Genomic DNA, 17,312 nt, shown 5'->3' on the forward strand with positions numbered 1-17,312 from the left:
GCGACAGGTGGAGCGCGTAGCGCGCGGCGCTCGGCCATGTCTGCGGATGGAGCCGGGCCGGGGACGGGGCTCGGACCGGGGTCTGAGCGGGGCCCGCTGTGCCCCGAGCACGGCCAGGATCTCAGCTGGTTCTGCGGCTCCGAGCGGCGGCCCGTGTGCGCCGCCTGCGCCGGGGTGGGCGGCCGCTGCGAGGGGCACCGCATCCGCCGGGCGGAGCAGCGCGCCGAGGAGCTGCGGGTGAGCGGGCGTGGGCCCGGAAGGCGGGGGACTCGGGGCGGCGGTGGCGCGCAGGGCTGGACAGGCAGGGACCCGGCGGCCTGGGTCGGGCTTCTCAGTGGTTTGGCCTGTAGAGCGAGGCCGTAGAAGGTGTGGCTTCTGGAATCGGGTTGATCGAGTTCGAATCCCACCCTCTTGCATGCTCCCTGAGTCCCAAAACTCCCTGAGCCTCAGTGTCTTCATCTGTAATTGGGGGCAATAATAATAATACTGGCATGTGTTTATTATAGTTGACCTTTGATAAAAGCGGGTCCCTCCTCACCCCTGGATTCAGACCCACACCCCTGTCTACTGGTTTCCTGGTGAGGCGCTCTTTTTCCCTTCCAGGATTGGCCTCGACTGTACTCGAGCTGGTTTCACTTCAGTGGGGAGGGGGCGGGGAAGATAACTGGAGGTTCCCTTTCACCTGAGGTTTCTTCTCACCTCCACTTTCAGCTTGGTTCCAGGCTGGTCACCTGTCACCACCCCTCCCCTGAGCTGCTGAGATTGGAGAGTCAGTCACTTTGGTGCTTCCTCCCTCCTTCCACCTTAGCTGTGGCCCCTGGGGATTTCCTTGCAATTGGAGTCGCCAACCCCACCCTGGAGTTCAGCCCTGCTGTGCACTTGAGTGCTCTCACTGGGGACTTCACCTACTTAGAGTGGACTGTAATACACATATCTTACCGGGTGCTAGGGCCAGCAGGGGTTCAGTTATTTAGTGACGTCTTGATTGGTCTTACCTGTCAACAATAGCGATGATGAAAATAAACTTGGATAATATGATATAATCAACTTGCATTAGGAATAGGAACCTCTCAAATTCCAAAGTACTTAAACATTTGTCTTCTCATTCCATCCAGATCAGCTTGTGGAAGTGGCAGTGCTACTCAGCATTTTATAGATGAGGAAACTGAGGCCTAGAGCAGGGCAGTAACTCCTTCTAGGTTTCCAATTGTCAACAGCTGGAGGCAGGGCACTTACTGACTGGGCAAGAGAAAGCCACCTCTTTGCTTCAGGGGTTAGAGGGAGGAAGTAATGCTAATGAGATGGAGAATTTCATGAAAACCTTAAAAAGTAGCCATGGGCATATCTGAATGGTGGTGAAGGCTGGAATGGGGTGGCAGACCTGGTGCTTATTTCGGAATGTACTCTGCCTCAGGGCATCTTACCTGACCCTCTTCCCCCAGCCTCTCCTATTCACCCCCTTTGCCTGAAGGGAAGTGGGCTTTGCCTTCAGCCGCTTCCAGTTTAGAGCAGAAATGTCTTTAGCACACTATCCCCTATCTCTCCAGCAAAGAAATTTCACACCAGGGCAAGACTGTTACTGAACTGGATCAAAACAGCACCAGTTCAACTGCTCTCTTACCTTCTGGATTCCTGCCAAGTTGCTTTTCAAAAGCTGGTCTCAGTTCTCCCAGTCCTGTGGTGCACGCTGATCATAGCTTCCTCCGAGTCAGTTCAGTACTAAGACTTTGCATTTGCACCTGTGAATTGCCAGGCTAATTTCTACTTGTGGGAGGAAATATTTATGAGGGCTTCCTGGAAGAGATAACTGAGTTGCTTTTCAGTCGATGGAATGAGGCAAAAACTCTTAGGGGGAAATCATGGAAGGACTGCAGCTTGGGAGGGCCCCAGCTGTTATCTGGAGAGATGGAGTGGAAAAGCAAGGGCCTTACCATGTCACTTGGAGTGGGTCACTTCTCTGTGGGCCTCATTTGCCTCATTTCTGAAACTCTTCCCTGTCCCCATAGTTGATGCTAGTAGCTTTGGGAGCTGTGAATTGCTGGCCCTCTTGCAGTCAAGGCAGTGGGTGTTCATTCATTCCACAAATATTTATTTAGGGCCTTTTTGTGCAGGAACTCCCTTCTAGGGAGTAGGACGAAGAGAACAGGTCAAAGTCATGGTGCTTATATTCCAGTGGTGGGAACATAAGCAGTAAAAGTAAACACACAGCATATAATCAGAGAGTTACAAGTTCAAGGGAGAAAGATAAAGCAAGGAAAAGATCAGGGGAGGGGGAATGACAGGAAAGGCACTCAAAGAAGTGATATCTGGATGGAGTGAAGAAGCCACACATGGAGACTACTGCAGAAGAAAGAAGGAAGGTGCAAAGGCACTGAGGTCAGGACAAGTTTGGTGTCCTTAAGGAACATAAAGAAGGACATTGTGGAGAGTGGTAGGAGGTGACATTGGAGACATAGGCAGAATCATGTCAGGTAGGCCCTTGTTGGCTAGGAGAGTTCGTGAGCTAGGAGAATAGGATGTGGCGGGCAGGATGTGGAATCCTTCACATGAAGATTTGGAGACAATATCATTTTTGATAATGATGCAGTTGTAGACATGACCATGGGAGTGGGTGGCTGAGGTAGGGGAAAATGAGTGAATGGCTCATATGCATGGCCAAAGACACTATGAGGGTTGTTTGTGTTGCAGAACAAGATCGTGGACCAGTGTGAGAGGCTGCAGTTACAGAGTGCTGGCATCTCCAAATACATGGCTGAGGTCCTGTCAGGGAAGAACCAGAGAGCAGTGGTAATTCTTCCTTTCTCTCTGTGCCCCCTCCCCAGGATAAGACCCTAACCCCAGGAACTTAGACAAGTCTAGGATCCCTTCCCAACCTCACAAACTCATTGTGGTACTAACAAAGCCAGATGTCCAGGAAGAATGGTTTCCCATTTCTCTGAGACATGATTTTGCCATCTGGACAGAGTAAGCTTGTCTCTAGTACCACATTGCGTACAAAGACTGCTAGAAAATTACTTTCTTGGGTGTCTTAGTGTAGAGAGAAGGGTAGCATTTTTTTTTTTAATAAGCAGTACTCTATTACTTAATTACATCCCCAGCCCTGTTTATTTTTTATTCTGTGATAGGGTCTTGCTAAGTTGTCAAGCCTGGCTTTGAACTTGTGATTCTCCTGTCTCAGCCTCATAAGTAGCTGGGATTCCAGGTATGTGCCACTTTGCCTGGCAAGAGTAGCCTTCTAATTATCTAATTATTCTGTAAAATATGATTATTTCATACGCAGTCCCAGACTTATAAATTATTTAGGGACTTTGACACTGAGTATTCCATATGATAATCTTATGCAGCTGGTGGCAGTAACATCTCTATTTATACATGGGGAATTGGGTTCCATGGAGGTTAATTGATTTGCCCAAGGCCACACTGCCTCCTGAGAGAGTCAATTCTATGACCTGGACCTTCAGAGGCCCAGAACAGTGCCTCTTTTCCTACATCCACTGTCAATCCTTTCCTTGGTGGACTTATTGCCACTGCTGTGTCTTCACTCTCAATATGCCCTTCAGGGAAGGGGCTATGCTTTTGTTTCTGCACATACCCTTCCTCCTTCCGCCATAATACCTGGAGCAGACTTGTCACTGACCTAATCAAGGTTCTTTTAATTTCATGAAACACAACCTAGTCAAATTAGCATAAATAAAACTGAATTTCCTGGCAGGGTATATGGATCCTTGAAGCTGAAACGGAACTAGTATCAGGAACCAAAAAGCTGCTAGGAGTCCAGGCAGCTACTCTGTTCATCTTTGCTTTAGTTTGCATGGTGATCTCCATGTCTTAATCCCCTCAACCTGCCTGCCCCCCTGCTCATCCTTTTTATTTTCTTGTCTTATTGCACTGGTTATGATCTTAGTACAATGTTGATTGAAAGCTACTATAGCAGATCCTCACTTTAAGGGGGAACCTTCCAACATTTTATCATTTATTTATTTAACAAATTCTTTTTGAGTACTAACCCTGTGCTAGACACTGTTATCCTATGTGCTAGGCATTCCACGGTGAACAAACCATATAAAAGTTCCTGTTTTCATGAAGCCTACATTCTTGTTGTGAGAAAGGGACAATAACAAATAAAAACATATTGCATCAGAAGGTGATACCTGATAAGGGGAAATGTAAAATAGGAAGGGGAATAGGATGTGCGGAGGACAGGGGTTGCAGCCACATGTGCTGTGATCGTAAGTGACCTCATTAAGGAGGCTGATATTTGCACTATCACCTAGGAGGTGGGGGAACAGACCACACATTTGAGGGAAGAGTGCTCAAGAAAGAGGGCAAGTTCAGAAGCCCTTGTTGGAGGAGCAGCCTGGAGGCCTGGGAGGCTGATACAGAGTAAACAGGGGGGAGGCAGGAGGAGATGAGATCCCAAGGGCAGCGGGAGAGGAGAGTGGGATTGTATCCTCATCGGCCATGCAGGGACTTTGCCTTTCATTGTGGGTACGATAGGAAACCATAGGAAATTTTTGAGCAGAGTAAATGCTATAATTTAAGATTAAAGAAGAACATTTTGGCCGCTATATTGAGACGTGACTATGGACAGCAAAAGTAAAAGCAGGGACACCAATTAGGGAACAGTTATAATAGCCTAGGTGGAAGAGAGTGGTTTATACCCACGCAGGTTCACTAGGCTACTCTTTTCTCCCCAAAATTGAGGAGCTTCTGTCAAACAGGCATGACTATTTCCTGCACTGTACAAAACAGGCCTTCAGGGACAGGATACAGGAAAGTGGCTGGGTGTCCCTGGCTCTCTGACCCGAAAGCAGTTCTGCTCTGTTTTCTGGCAAGAGTACAAGTGCAGGTGCTTTTGCAACTGATGCCTTTGGGGAGGATTGGTTATCCGATGGCATTTGGTGTTGGAGAATAGAGTTGGCCCGAGAATTAAGAGAATTGAGTCCTGGTCCCTGCTCTGCCACCCATTTGTCATGTGCATGCTTCCAAGAGAGATTCGTGATTGTCAGGAAAAATGTCCCACTCAGTCATCCAGTGAATATTTGGGTACCTACTGTATGTCAGACACTGTGCCAGGAGTTAGAAGACACTCAGTAATTTCTTTGGCTGGGAACTTCTTTCAGGTCTCTTCTGTGGCAGATAAAAACTATTAGGAATTAGTTGGAACAGTCTTAGGAAGTAATGCTTTTTGTCCTTCTACATAGTGAAATAGGGAGGACTTTATAGGCTCTTCTGCCCTGCAGTTTCTGTAATTCTCTGACTTTGGTCCCTTGGCCTTGCTATTCCCAACTGTGACAATAAGCAGGTGGTTCCAGTTGATCTCCACATCCTGCCCAGTTCCTTCATCCTGTGATCATGGCCTCATGAGGTACAGCCTATCATCTGGATCTTAATTTTTTCCCCCTAAACCATATTTTGGAAGTCTAAGGCTGGGATGTGAAGTAAATCGCTTCAACACTGTCATTCCCCTTGGCATGTCCATTGTGGACATTGCTAGTCCATCTCACACTCCCTCCTTCTGAGCCCAAACGCTCTAATCCAGACTGAGACATTGCCAGGACCTGACTCCTCATTTTACTCCGTGACAGAGCATGGCCAGTTCAGCACGGGAGCTGGTTATCCAGCGGTTGAGCCTGGTGAGGAGTCTGTGCGAGAGCGAGGAGCAGCGGTTACTGGAACAGGTGCATGGTGAAGAGGAGCGGGCCCACCAGAGCATCCTGACCCAGCGGGTACACTGGGCCGAGGCTCTGCAGAAGCTCGACACCATCCGCACCAGCCTAGTGGACATGCTCACCCATCTGGATGACTTCCAGCTGATTGTAAGTCAGGCAAGGGTGAAGTCCAGACGCCCCAGAGTTTGAAAACACTGGAAATGTTTATTGGTAGGAGGTGCGTGGCAAAGAGGATTTGAAGCAGGGCTGAGTGACAAAGATTACTCGCTTGGCTAAATTTTAGTCTGGCTTCTGAATGTTCTCCTAGGCCCATCCGTGTACTTCTTTGTAAAATCTACTTTTAGCAAAAGAATCCCGCTAAGTCAGTTTAGCCAGAACCCCTTCATTCTTTTTATTTTTTTTAAATAACTTTATTTTATTTGTTTATTTTTATGGGGTGCCAGGGATCGAACTCAGTGCCTCATGCATGTTAGGCAAGCGCTCTACCACTGAGCCTCATTCTTGATTTCTGATTTTTCTCAATACCTAATTGGGCTTCTCATCCTCCATCATCTTCAGGTGATGTCTGATCATCCCGGCTTGTCTTCAGCAAGAGTCCTAATAAGTTGATTTAGCCGAAATTCCCCTTATCCTTATATTTCCTCTTGGTAATTTTCCATTCCAAGACTTCCAAGATGTTCCTGGGCTGTGAATTCCCACCTGCCCATGTTGAATTCAGAGTTGAGCCCAATCTCTTCGCGGTTGCAATGGTTCCTGTACCTATCTCCATGTTCCTGAATAAGTCTTCCATACGTGCTTTAATAAGTACCACTGAATATTGTCTTCTTTAACATGAGGCCAGAAAATCAAATTATAAGAGGGTTGGGGGCAGCTGGTAGTGATATTCTTTCAGTAGTATACAAATGTTTACTGTTTCATGCTAGGCATGCCCCTATGGGGCAGAGTTACAGAATACAGCTGCCAGCTGCTCCCAGCCTTATGAAGGAGATGAATATGTAAATTGAGAACTGGGATGTTAAAGGATATGTAATCACTCAGAGCTAGGGACCTCACAATCTGGGCTGGGGGAAGGAAAGGGTCAGGGAAGGCTTGCTGGATGAAGTGATGTTGAAGTGATAAGAGTCGCATGGGAAAGGAAGTGGCAAGGTGGAGAGAGTTCAGGAGTGTGCCGAGGGCATGCTGCGCTTGAGGGAGCTGACGAGGGCTCCATTGAAACAGCTCATCTCCAGTCCTGCCAGAAATTACCATGACTAACATTCGGCTTATAATCTTTCAGAATATTGTGTAGATATACAGATACCTTTAGTTTTGAAGGGACAGTGTGACATCGGAGGTAAAGGCCAAGCAGAGGAAGAATGTGGAACAACTGGGCCCTCCCACTGCATTTTCAGTAGGGCAGTTTCCATGACTGCCCCGCATTGTGCTTTCACAAGTCACCCAGCTTCCCTGCACAGAGCACATTCTGTCCTAGACACTGGGACAGTCACAATAGAGGATCCAGAGAGTCTCAGCTGTCCAGGAGCTGACAGTCTTCATGGGGGATACTGGCAAATGGGCGACGGTCTTGAAGTGGAGTTGAGGGAAACCCAGGATACCCCGGGGTAGGAGCAGTAGAGTGATTCATCCTGTGCATGTGTCACGGGGGTGAGTGGGAGAAAAGCAACCCATACAGCTTGATTTTGGCTTTAGGGGAAGGAGTAGGAGCTTTGGTCCTAGAGTCTGTGTCTACATGGAACCCTCTCTACAAGGCAGTCAAGTTTTGACTGCCTGCTGGGTGTCTGGTGCCAAGTCTGACATTGTTTTCTTTCTTTGCAGCAAAAGGAGCAGGAGATTTTTGAGAGGTGAGTATGGTCCTGAGGTTTGCTTAGGTAGTCACAGACCCTAGGCCTCTCCCCAGTCTCTGCTCTTTGGAGAAAGTGTCAGGCATGCGACTGAGTGACATCCCTGGATGGCTTGATGGTCAGGGTCTTCCTGCCCCTGGTCTGGACAGTTGCTTTAGACCCACCCGGAGGAGCACTGAACATATACTTATTAACCAGAGCCTTGCCATGGCCTCTTTTTGATTGCTTATTTGTTTTGGTTTGGTGTTTTTGCAGGAGAGGATTGAACTGGGGCCTATATGCTAGGCAAGTGCTCAATCACCGAGCTGCAGCCCCAGGCCCTCGCCATGGGCTTTTAAAAACTTTTTTTTTTTTGGTATTGGGTGTTGAACCCAGGGACGCTTGGCACCACTAAGCCACATCCTCAGCCCTTTTTTTTTTTTTTTTTTTTTTTTTTTTTAATGTATTTAGAGGGGCTGGGGATATTAGTTGGTAGAGTGCTTGCCTCACATGTACCAAGCCCCCGGTTTGATCCCCTTTAGTGGCTTCTGGGTGGAATTGGCTGCTAAATCTTTTTTCTTTCTGATACCAAGGATTGAACCCAGGCGCACTTAACCACTGAACCACATCCCCAGCCCTTTTAAATTTCTTTATTCAGAGACAGGGTCTAAATGAGGTTGCTTACAGCCTCACTAAGTTGCTGAGACTGGCTTTGAACCTGTGATCCTCCAGCCTCAGCCTCCCAAGTTCTGAGTAGCTGGGACTACAGGCGTGCGCCACTGTACCTGGCTGGCTGCCAGTCTTGATGTCACTGTGGTAGTAGGAGAATTTTACTTCTCTCCTCCTCCACTCACCCCATAATGATCCAGGTGTATTTCCAGTAGCTTCTTGAATCTCTTTTTTTTTCCCCCTGCATAAGGACCGAGGAAGCAGAGGGCATTTTGGATCCCCAGGAATCAGAAAAATTAAACTTTAATGAGAAGTGCACTTGGAGTCCACTACTGACCCAGCTCTGGGCAACGGCGGTTCTTGGATCTCTCTCAGGTTAGGAGCTGCAAGAGCCTGACACCTTCAAGAGCAACTGGGCTTCTGTCTGTCTGTCTGTCTGCCTGGGGTTTGCTTCTGGAACAGTAGCTCAGGCAAACTGTGGTGCCTGAAGTTGGCTGCTCAGGGGGCTGTGGCTGTGGATAGGGCTGAGCAGCTGGGCCAGGTCCCTCTCATTGCTAGATCAGCCTGCCCTGTGGTTGGATCTAGGATTAATTTTCTTTCTGTAAAGCACATCCTCCTACTTTCTGCCCTTCTAGGGCAGCTCATTATGATTTCTTGGAAACCTCAGCTTTCTCTTTAAGAAAATATAACCGATGGCCAACTGGAGGGCAGATGAACCAGGGAGGACACTGCCTGGCTTTGTCTCATCCATGCACTTTACAGAGACTCAGACTGACCGTGGGCCTGGCTCTGTGCTGCATCCTAGGGCCACACAGGTTAACGTGACGCCGTCTTCTACCTCCAGGGATTCCCACTTAGCATGGGGGTCTCAAAGCAGGCTTCTCCAAGGCTGGATAGAAGCTTCTGTACTCCAGTGGTAGTCTTTGCACAGTTCACGGGAAGGTTAGGTTAGTAGACTGACTCTTTTTTCTATTTTAACCCTCCCCCTGTATATTATCCTTAAATTTTTGACCTAAGCTATAGCTTGTCTACACTAGGTTCTAGTGTCAGATGGCACCTGAGTTTTCAGCAGCGTGTTAACTTTTGGAAACTGCATGTCTCATGCTTTCTATCTTCAGGAGCTCTGTCTCCAGGGTAAGTCATATCTGGAGGACACAGATATGACCAGCTAGCAATCAGTATGACCTGTGCTAGATGCACCAACAAAATGCTGAGTCTTCATTTGACCCTGCCTCCCACTCAGCATGGAATCCTGAGCAACTCACTGCTCTTTCTGCCTTACTTCTGTCAAAGTTTACAATTGAAATCTTCAGCTAGTAATAACTACTGTTACCATGGGTACAGTTTATTGAGCACTTACATGTTAGGCACTTTACATGTATTTTTTTAAATTTTATTTAATGTTCATGACCACCCTGTGATATTCTATTTGATAGCTGTTTTACAGACAAGGAAACTGAGGCTCAGAGAGAGTAAATGGCTTGTCTGAGTCTGAATGCCAGTGAGTGATGAGGAATCTCTTTGCTACCTTATGGGATCAGGTTGGGGCTTTCTGGGAGGGGCCTGGATGATTCAGAATTCTTTCTGGCAGGCATGGAGGACGTCCGCATTGATGAGAAGACTATCAGCCCCTCTCTGCAATTGTCAGATGATCGAAGGACCCTGACCTTCAGTGCCAAGAAGTCCAAGGCCTGTGCAGATGGCCCAGAGCGCTTCGACCACTGGCCCAATGCTCTGGCTGCCACCTCCTTCCAGGAGGGGCTCCATGCCTGGATGGTGAATGTCCAGAACAGTTGTGCCTACAAAGTGGGCGTGGCCTCAAGCCAGCTGCCCCGCAAGGGTTCTGGTAGTGACTGCCGCCTGGGCCACAATGCCTACTCCTGGGTCTTCTCCCGCTATGATCAGGAGTTCTGCTTCTCGCACAACGGGCGGCACGAGCCCCTGGGGCTGCTGCAGTGCCCCGCGCAGCTGGGCGTGCTACTGGACCTGCAGGGACAAGAGCTGCTCTTCTTCGAGCCGGCCTCGGGCACCGTGCTCTACTCTTACCGCACAGCCTTCCCTCGGCCCCTCCGCCCAGTCTTCGCTGTGGCCCACCAGACCATTTCCATCATCCACTGACCTTGGGCCACAGGGAGGCCAGCTCCACCTCCCATCACCTTCTCAGGCCAGGCCACATATCTACTGGATGTCCTTTCCCCAAATGGTGTGGGGTTTCTAAGGGAAGCAGGGTCCATGCCCAATGGGCAGCTTAGGAGTAGTAGATATTGTCTCAGACCTGGACAAATCCTTTAAATCCTGGCCGTCTGTGGCTCCTGGGACTTTACTCCCAGTCTACCACGCATCTGCCCCTGTGAGGTGTCTCCTTCACCACTTTATCTCTGGCAACCAGCATGGTATCTGGTGCATAATGAGGGAGCAGTAATTATATGGTGAGTGAGTAGATGGATGGACAGATGGACAGGTGACTGGGCAGATGTAGTTTCTGGAGAAGCACTTCAGCCCCCTCCCCCCAGCTTCTCACATATGGAAGGGATTCTCTGCAGAGAAGCCTATGGCTGAAGACTGTCCTCTTAGTTCAGTACTTCTCCATCTTTTTCAGGACATGGCACAATGAGAAAATATTTTTTTAGTACACAAGGACCACCTGGAAGAGATTTAGAACTTCTGTGAGGCTGCTCTTGGGCAGAATAGTCTGGCCTGGGAATGCCCAGGTCCTGCCTTGGCACTCAGAAGACTGAGGGATCCTACCTCCAGGAAACCTAATGGCAGCACAGCCATGGGCATTTGCCCCAGACCCAGAAGCTGAGCGCCAGCTTGTGCCCACCCGTGATAATGGGTGGAATAAGTAAATGTTTCCCTTGAAACATTTACTGGTGAGTGCCCCTGTGACTTAAAGACCTAGGGTAAGAGTTTCAGGTCTAAAAGAGCTTCAAGTAAGAACTGAGGACTGACCTTAGGGAACGTGGACATGATTAAAGGTCTTAAAAGACTTGAAGACTTCTTGTATGTTCTTTGTTAATAATTGGCTACAGACTGTGCTGGCTCAGTCTTAACCCTCACACACAGCGAGGCCTGGCAGAAAGACTCTGCAGACATTTACTGGGATCAAGGGAAAAGCCCTTAGTGTTCTCCTTCATGAGCTGACCCAAGAATAGTGTTCTTCAAACTTTTATTCAGGAACACTCTTAAAAAGCAGCCTTACTCTGGGCATGGTGATGTGCTCCTGTAATCTCAGCAACTCCAGAGGCACATTCAATTGCAAGTTCGAGGCCAACCTCAGTAACTTAGGGAGACTCTGCCTCAAAATGAAAAATAAAAATGGCTCGGGATGTAGTGCAGTAGTAAAGCACCCCCGTTCAATACCCAGTACCAAAAAAAGCTTTATCAGGGCTGGTGCTGGAGTTCAGTGGTAGAGCTCTTGCCTAGTATGTGACAGGCCCATTTGGGTTCTATCCCTAGCATTGCAAAAACAAAACAAAATACTACCTGCAACTTAGGGCTCTGGGTTCAAAGAGGATGTGAATCAGAGCCCTCCCCACTTGAAAATCACTGTTTGAAAATCACTGCTTAATCAGGGGAGGTCACAAAGTAAGGTCGCTGGGGTCAGTGGACAATGAAATAAAATAGTCTAAGATTCAAAGACAACCATTCCTCTGCCTCAGCCATTTCTGGCCATGCAGTCATGTGGCCCCAGAATGGATGGGGGCAGAGGTCTTCTGAGAAAATCTGAAAAAATCCCCATCTTGAGGTGGAAAAAAAAGATTTTTTTTTTTTTAATTCCAGTGCCAGAATAGAACTTGGGGCCTCATGCATGCTAGGCAAGCGCTCTACCACTCAGTCACATCCCTGCCCTTTTTTTTTGAGAAATCTCATTAGATTGCTTAACAGTTTACTTAAAGAAACTGGGCTGATTAAACCCACAGGCCTCTGGTTGGCAACTCTAGGTGGAGATGATCTCCAAGGCCCTTGCAGCTCTGAGACTAAAGTTCATGACCTGTGTCTTCATTGCTGGGACACTTGGGCATTACTGTTGAGTCACCTGGTCTTGGTGCCAGGCCCAAGGAAGATAGACACAAATGGTTTGATCAAGCTTGAAGGGGTCTTTCCCACCTTTTCCTGGGCACAGCCCCTGTCCAGAGATCCGGTCAAAACCACCCTCTCCTCTTTGGCACTGGACAGCCCCCTGCCATGCTCCCTCCACCTCCCACAGAGCCCTCACAGGTCCTGGGCACACTGCAGGAATGTCCCCTCAAACCTCTGCCCAACCTCACCACCAGCTTAGGGTTCTGTCCAGAGCCCTCCTTGTCCACTGGCACCAGAACCCACACATTTGTGCCTGCCTGTGTTTTCAAGTCTATGGTTAAAACCTGTGCCTGGCACTGGACAAAGCAGAGAGATCTGGGAAACAAGTGCATTGGTGAAGGCAGGAAGAGACCTGGAGTTTTAAAACCCAACCTATTCTTTCAGCCTCCAGCTGCTTTCCCCACCCCGAGCTCGTCCTTGTTCCCTTGATCTCCTACCCCCATGCTGGCCCCTGTGACTGGGGTGCCCTTTAGGAATGACATTGCTCAGGATGACTTTCCTCTTCTCCCAGGATCTCTACTGCACTGTTTTATGTGACAAGGCCCCCTGTCCACTTGAAACCTAGTGGTCCAAGTCAATGGGCTTTGGAATTGGATGGGTTTAAATTGGAACCCTGGTTCCCACGCATGCTGACTTCAGCTGCATTACCACGTCACCTAACCCCTGAATCTCCATTTCTTCATTTGAAAAAAAAAAAAAAAGGGGGGTGGGTGGGTAGGTGGGTGGGATAGTTATGCCCACTTGGGAGCTTCAAGGGTCACATTGAGAACTTAGCAGAGTACCTAAGTACTCTGGGCAGGCATAGCCATCAGTCTAACTTTGTGACTAATCATGGTTGTTTCTTATGTCGAATTTCCTGTTCAGACTATTCAGTGTCCTACAGCAATGGCTTAGCATCAAATTAAGTTCTAAACTCAGGCTTGGTGAGGGGGTGGGTCTCAAAGGTTGAATAATAAGAATTCTGCTTCAAATTATTATTATTTCATAATAGGGTTTTAGGTCTCCAATGACAAAAGGACCTTGCTACTAAAAGTTTTTAAATGCCTGCTTTTTTTTTGGGTGGTGGTGCAGGGGGTAGAATCCAGGGTTCATATATGCTAGGCAAGCACTTTACCACTGAGCCACACTCCCAGTCCTAGAAAGTGCTTGATTTTGAAACTATTTGGTCCCTCAAAGAATACAGATGGAGGTGAGGGGGACTCATGGGAGAAAAGGAACGCAGGTGTGAATGAGTGAGCTGCAACCTGGAGCTGGTTAGTGTGGCAAGGCTAAAAGCCCAGCCCTTGTTACTGTTATCATCAGAACAGGTTTGGAGGCTGCAGGGGAAGAGCACAGTCCACATCTGGGAAGAAAGAAGGGGCTCCTTCTCCAGTGTTTGTTTTGGCCCAGACACTTCCTCACCAGACTTACAACCCAGGGGTTGATCCCTCCAGGCGGTCAAGGGCGGGCAGGACATGGGACAGTGATGGAAGAATATGTTCTTCAGGTACAGAAGCCCTGATGGCAGGGTCCAGAGGCTCTGGGCCAACCACCAGAAAGCTGTGCATGCCTATAGCCCGAGCCCCCTGGTAATCACAGAGGTAACTGTCCCCAATATGGGCTGCTACTGCTGGTTGCATGCGAGCAAGCCGCAAGGCCTCATGGAAAATGCGGGGGTCTGGCTTGGGCCAGCCAGCAGCTTCAGAAGTCAACACAAAGTCAAAGTGTTCCCACAGGCCAAGACCCACCAGGATGTCCTGTAGCCGGTGGTCAAAGTTGGAGACTGCTGCCAGCTTCAGACCCCGCTTGCGGCACCCTCTCAGGGTGTTCTCAGCCCCATCCAATACCTGCCAGCTGTAGGGGTGTCTGAAGTCTTCATATAGCTCATCAGCGATGGGGGCCACGGCTTGGGCATCCCGGACACCTGCCAGGTGGAAGGTCTGCAGGATCACATCCAGCCACCACTGACGAGAGGTGAGGCCATGGCTCAGGCCGTAGTTAGGGAAGCTGTGGTTCTGAGCCTTGAACACCTGCCTGAAGGCTTGTCCCAGTGTTGTGGCCTCCACCTCCAGCCCATGGGCCCTGGCCTTGGTGGCATACTCCTCCCCTATAGGACGCCGAAGCCTCAGCAGCGTGTCCTTCACATCCCATGTCAGGAGACGTAGCTGCAGCTGGTGTGCCATGGAGAAGGACAAGTCCACCTTGGGTCCCACAGTCCAGGAAGATAAGGAGCTGGATAAGACTACCCCTCCACAACCTAACAGTCTTTTCTTTCCCGGCCTGTGGATCAGATTTTCTGCTTGACCTAAGGCACTTTGGAAACGTCTTCACAGCACAGGATCCTAGAATGAGAAATAGCAGGTGAGGTTGAAGTCAAGGCCCTGCTGTTAGAGACACTGGTTTCACATCAGTGCTGTCAATGTGTGACCCTAGGAAAGTCACTCTGAATCCCTGTCTCATGTGTAAGAGGAACACAATGACATTAACCTTACAAGATCTTGGGCTAAATGAGAGTGTATATCACATTCATTCCAAAACAAACTTTCAGGTACATCTTTGAGCTAGATGCTGGGCAATAGGACAGGTTTCCTGCCTTTGTGGCATTTATAGGCACTAAAGAATAGGGGATACAGGACAGCTGCAGTGGTGCATGCTTGTAATACCAGCTACTTGGGAGACTGAGGCAGGAGGATTACAAGTTTGAGGTCCTTAGTGGGACTCTGTCTCAAAAAAAAAAAGGCCTGGGCATATGCCTCAGTAGTAGAGTGCTTGCTACCTAGCCATGCAAGGAGCTAGGTTCGATTCCCAGTACTGGGGGAAAAAAGAATAGGGGACTCAGATATTAGACAAAGAAATACACAAGCACTTAATGAAGCATAATGAAGTCAGTATGTACCATGGGGACATAAATTCAGAGACCCAAACTGATGTTAGTTGGGCCCTCAGGGAATATGGATGGAGTGAGGGGGACTCATGGTAGAAAAGGAACACAGGTATAATGTGTGAGCTCAGAGACCTAGAGCTGGTCAATGTGGCAAGGTTAAAAGCCCAGCCCTCATTGCTGTATCACCAGAACAGGTTTGGAGGCTGCGGTGGGAGGGGCACAATTCACATAGGGGAAGAAAACTCTTAGTCTTTGAAGTAGGGAGCATCCTAAGCAAGTGATATTTTGGTGAAGATCTGAAGAGCAAATGTGCAGGAAGTGGAGGTGGTTAAGTGTTCCTGGCAGTAGAAATGACAAGTGCAATGAAAGAGTCTGGTACTTACGAAGATTGTCCACCTAAGGCAAGGTCTTACAGATCAAAGTAAGGAAACAATTATGATCTTTATTAGCGTTACTACCAATGTTCAAAGACAGAAGGGCCCTTTCAGACCACCTGACCAACATCCTGGCTGCTGAGCAGACTGAGTCAGAGGGACAGTTACTAGCCTAAGGTCACGGTAAGCCAATAAACACTGTCAGGACTAGAACCCAAACTTCTAGAACCTCTGGTGAGTGCTCCCTTCCTCTGCAGGATGCTTGGACACATTTGGATCTTAAAAAGCACTTCATTCTGGTGAACTTGTATATCACAGGACACAAGGACAGAGCAGCCTGCTTCTATCCTTAACCCTTCCTAAGCCTGGTTTCTGCATCCTTCCTTCATCCTGCCTAGGCTCAGCCATGAAAAAATTACTGACTCAAAGCATAGGAAATGCATTTGTCAGGCTGGTGAACAGAGGCTGCAAGCAGCTTCTTTCCTAGACAGAGCTGATTCCAGATATGCTATTCAGTTGAATCCAAGGGGTCAGAGTTCACAGAGCAATCAAGCTGTCGCTGAAGGAGGGGCACACTGGTGAATCTGGGGATCAGCCTTCGAGGAAGTGAGACAAGGAAGTGGATTTGTCTGCCAGGAGCTTGGAGAGACCCACTCAAAGAGCCTCTCATTTTGCAGGTGGGCAGATGGAGGCCCACTGAGGGGTGGGAACTTGTCGCGAATAGCACAGGGCGCCATTAGCTCAGCTAAGACGAGAACCAGAACGATATACAGAGTTTTCCATTTTTGGAATCTGGGGCTGGGGGCTCTGGGCTACAGGCGGAATGGTTCACCCTCCCTCCCTTCCTCCGGGGCTCGGTGGAGCAACGTCCAGGTGCCGGGAGTTCAAGCAAAATCTACCCGGCTGCAGTGCTTGTGCTGCGTGACCCGGAGCGCGAAGTCCCAGGGTCCGCGACTAGGCCTGGATCCTGGGTCCCCTTCCCGGTTCCAGTGCGCTCCCTCGGCTCGGCGCCTATCCCGGGGCCCAGCACCTACCTGGCTCGCAGAGAAGGTGGCCAGAGGGCCGCTGCAGATCCTCCCGGCTCGGCTACGGCTACGGCTCGCAGCAGCTCCGCGGACTCCAAGCTCCCACCCCGCCCCTCGCCCCGCCCTCCTCCTTTCGCCCCGCCTCTTCGTCCCGCCCTCCTCTCGTCAACCCTGGCGGCGCTCCGCGAGTCACCTATTCTTGCTGCGCCCCTCCACCCCGCTTTAGTCACTTTGCACTCTCCCCGCCCCTTCGTCCCCTCCCTGCACCCCCTTGGTTCCCTATCCCGCGCTCTTCCGCCTCCAGCCCTCGTCTCATCGTCACCGTGCACCCTTTCGTTATCTCTGCGCTGCCACCCTGAGGGTGGGTAGAGTCCTCTACAGTAACCTAGAGGCTTTAAAAAATTCTTTCGAGAAAAAGAAAGAAAGAAAGAAAGAAAAGACTTGATTTTGCAAAAGTAGTGCGTTGTCATTTCAAAAAACTTGACATTCATTCACCAGCTGCTTAGTAAACATGTGCCTGCTCTGTCCCTGTGCAGGTCCTCACTGAGGATGCATAGGGAAACAAGATGCTTCCTGCCTGCTGGGATCATGGGAGGGACAGACAAAAATCAAGTAAACAAACAAGACGTGTTGAGAGAGTAGTAAGTGCGGTGGAGGCTCAGGGGTGGAGAGGGGTGGGGAGGAAAGAAGGGCTCCCCGACTCCACACCTCATTCTTCTTTCCTCTCCTCCACTCCTCTTTAAAGAAACTTTCGGTATCTCAAGACTCATTTGTTTGCTTGTTCAGAACCAACTCACCCTCGCGCT

The 17,312-nt window shown here is 49.2% G+C and overlaps 2 protein-coding genes across 2 annotated transcripts; one reads left to right on the forward strand and one right to left on the reverse strand.

Annotated features, from left to right (window-relative positions):
- Positions 1-11,156, forward strand: Bspry (B-box and SPRY domain containing). Its single transcript, XM_046451792.2, has 6 exons — positions 1-237; positions 2,689-2,787; positions 5,589-5,819; positions 7,488-7,513; positions 8,412-8,536; positions 9,753-11,156. The coding sequence occupies exons 1-6, from the start codon at positions 37-39 to the stop codon at positions 10,277-10,279; spliced, it is 1,209 nt and encodes a 402-aa protein (XP_046307748.1). The 5' UTR covers positions 1-36; the 3' UTR covers positions 10,280-11,156.
- Positions 11,157-13,203: 2,047 nt separating this feature from the next.
- On the reverse strand, positions 13,204-16,611 carry Hdhd3 (haloacid dehalogenase like hydrolase domain containing 3). The gene is made up of 2 exons (XM_046451793.1): positions 16,516-16,611; positions 13,204-14,565 (listed from the first exon to the last, which is right to left on the reverse strand). The coding sequence occupies exon 2, from the start codon at positions 14,404-14,406 to the stop codon at positions 13,651-13,653; it is 756 nt and encodes a 251-aa protein (XP_046307749.1). The 5' UTR covers positions 14,407-14,565; positions 16,516-16,611; the 3' UTR covers positions 13,204-13,650.
- Between the last annotated feature and the right edge of the window lie 701 nt (positions 16,612-17,312).

Source organism: Marmota monax, unplaced genomic scaffold (assembly GCF_021218885.2).
Source record: "Marmota monax isolate L192 unplaced genomic scaffold, Marmota_monax_Labrador192_F-V1.1 WCK01_AAM20220418_F8-fsc00020, whole genome shotgun sequence".
NCBI lineage: Eukaryota > Metazoa > Chordata > Mammalia > Rodentia > Sciuridae > Marmota > Marmota monax.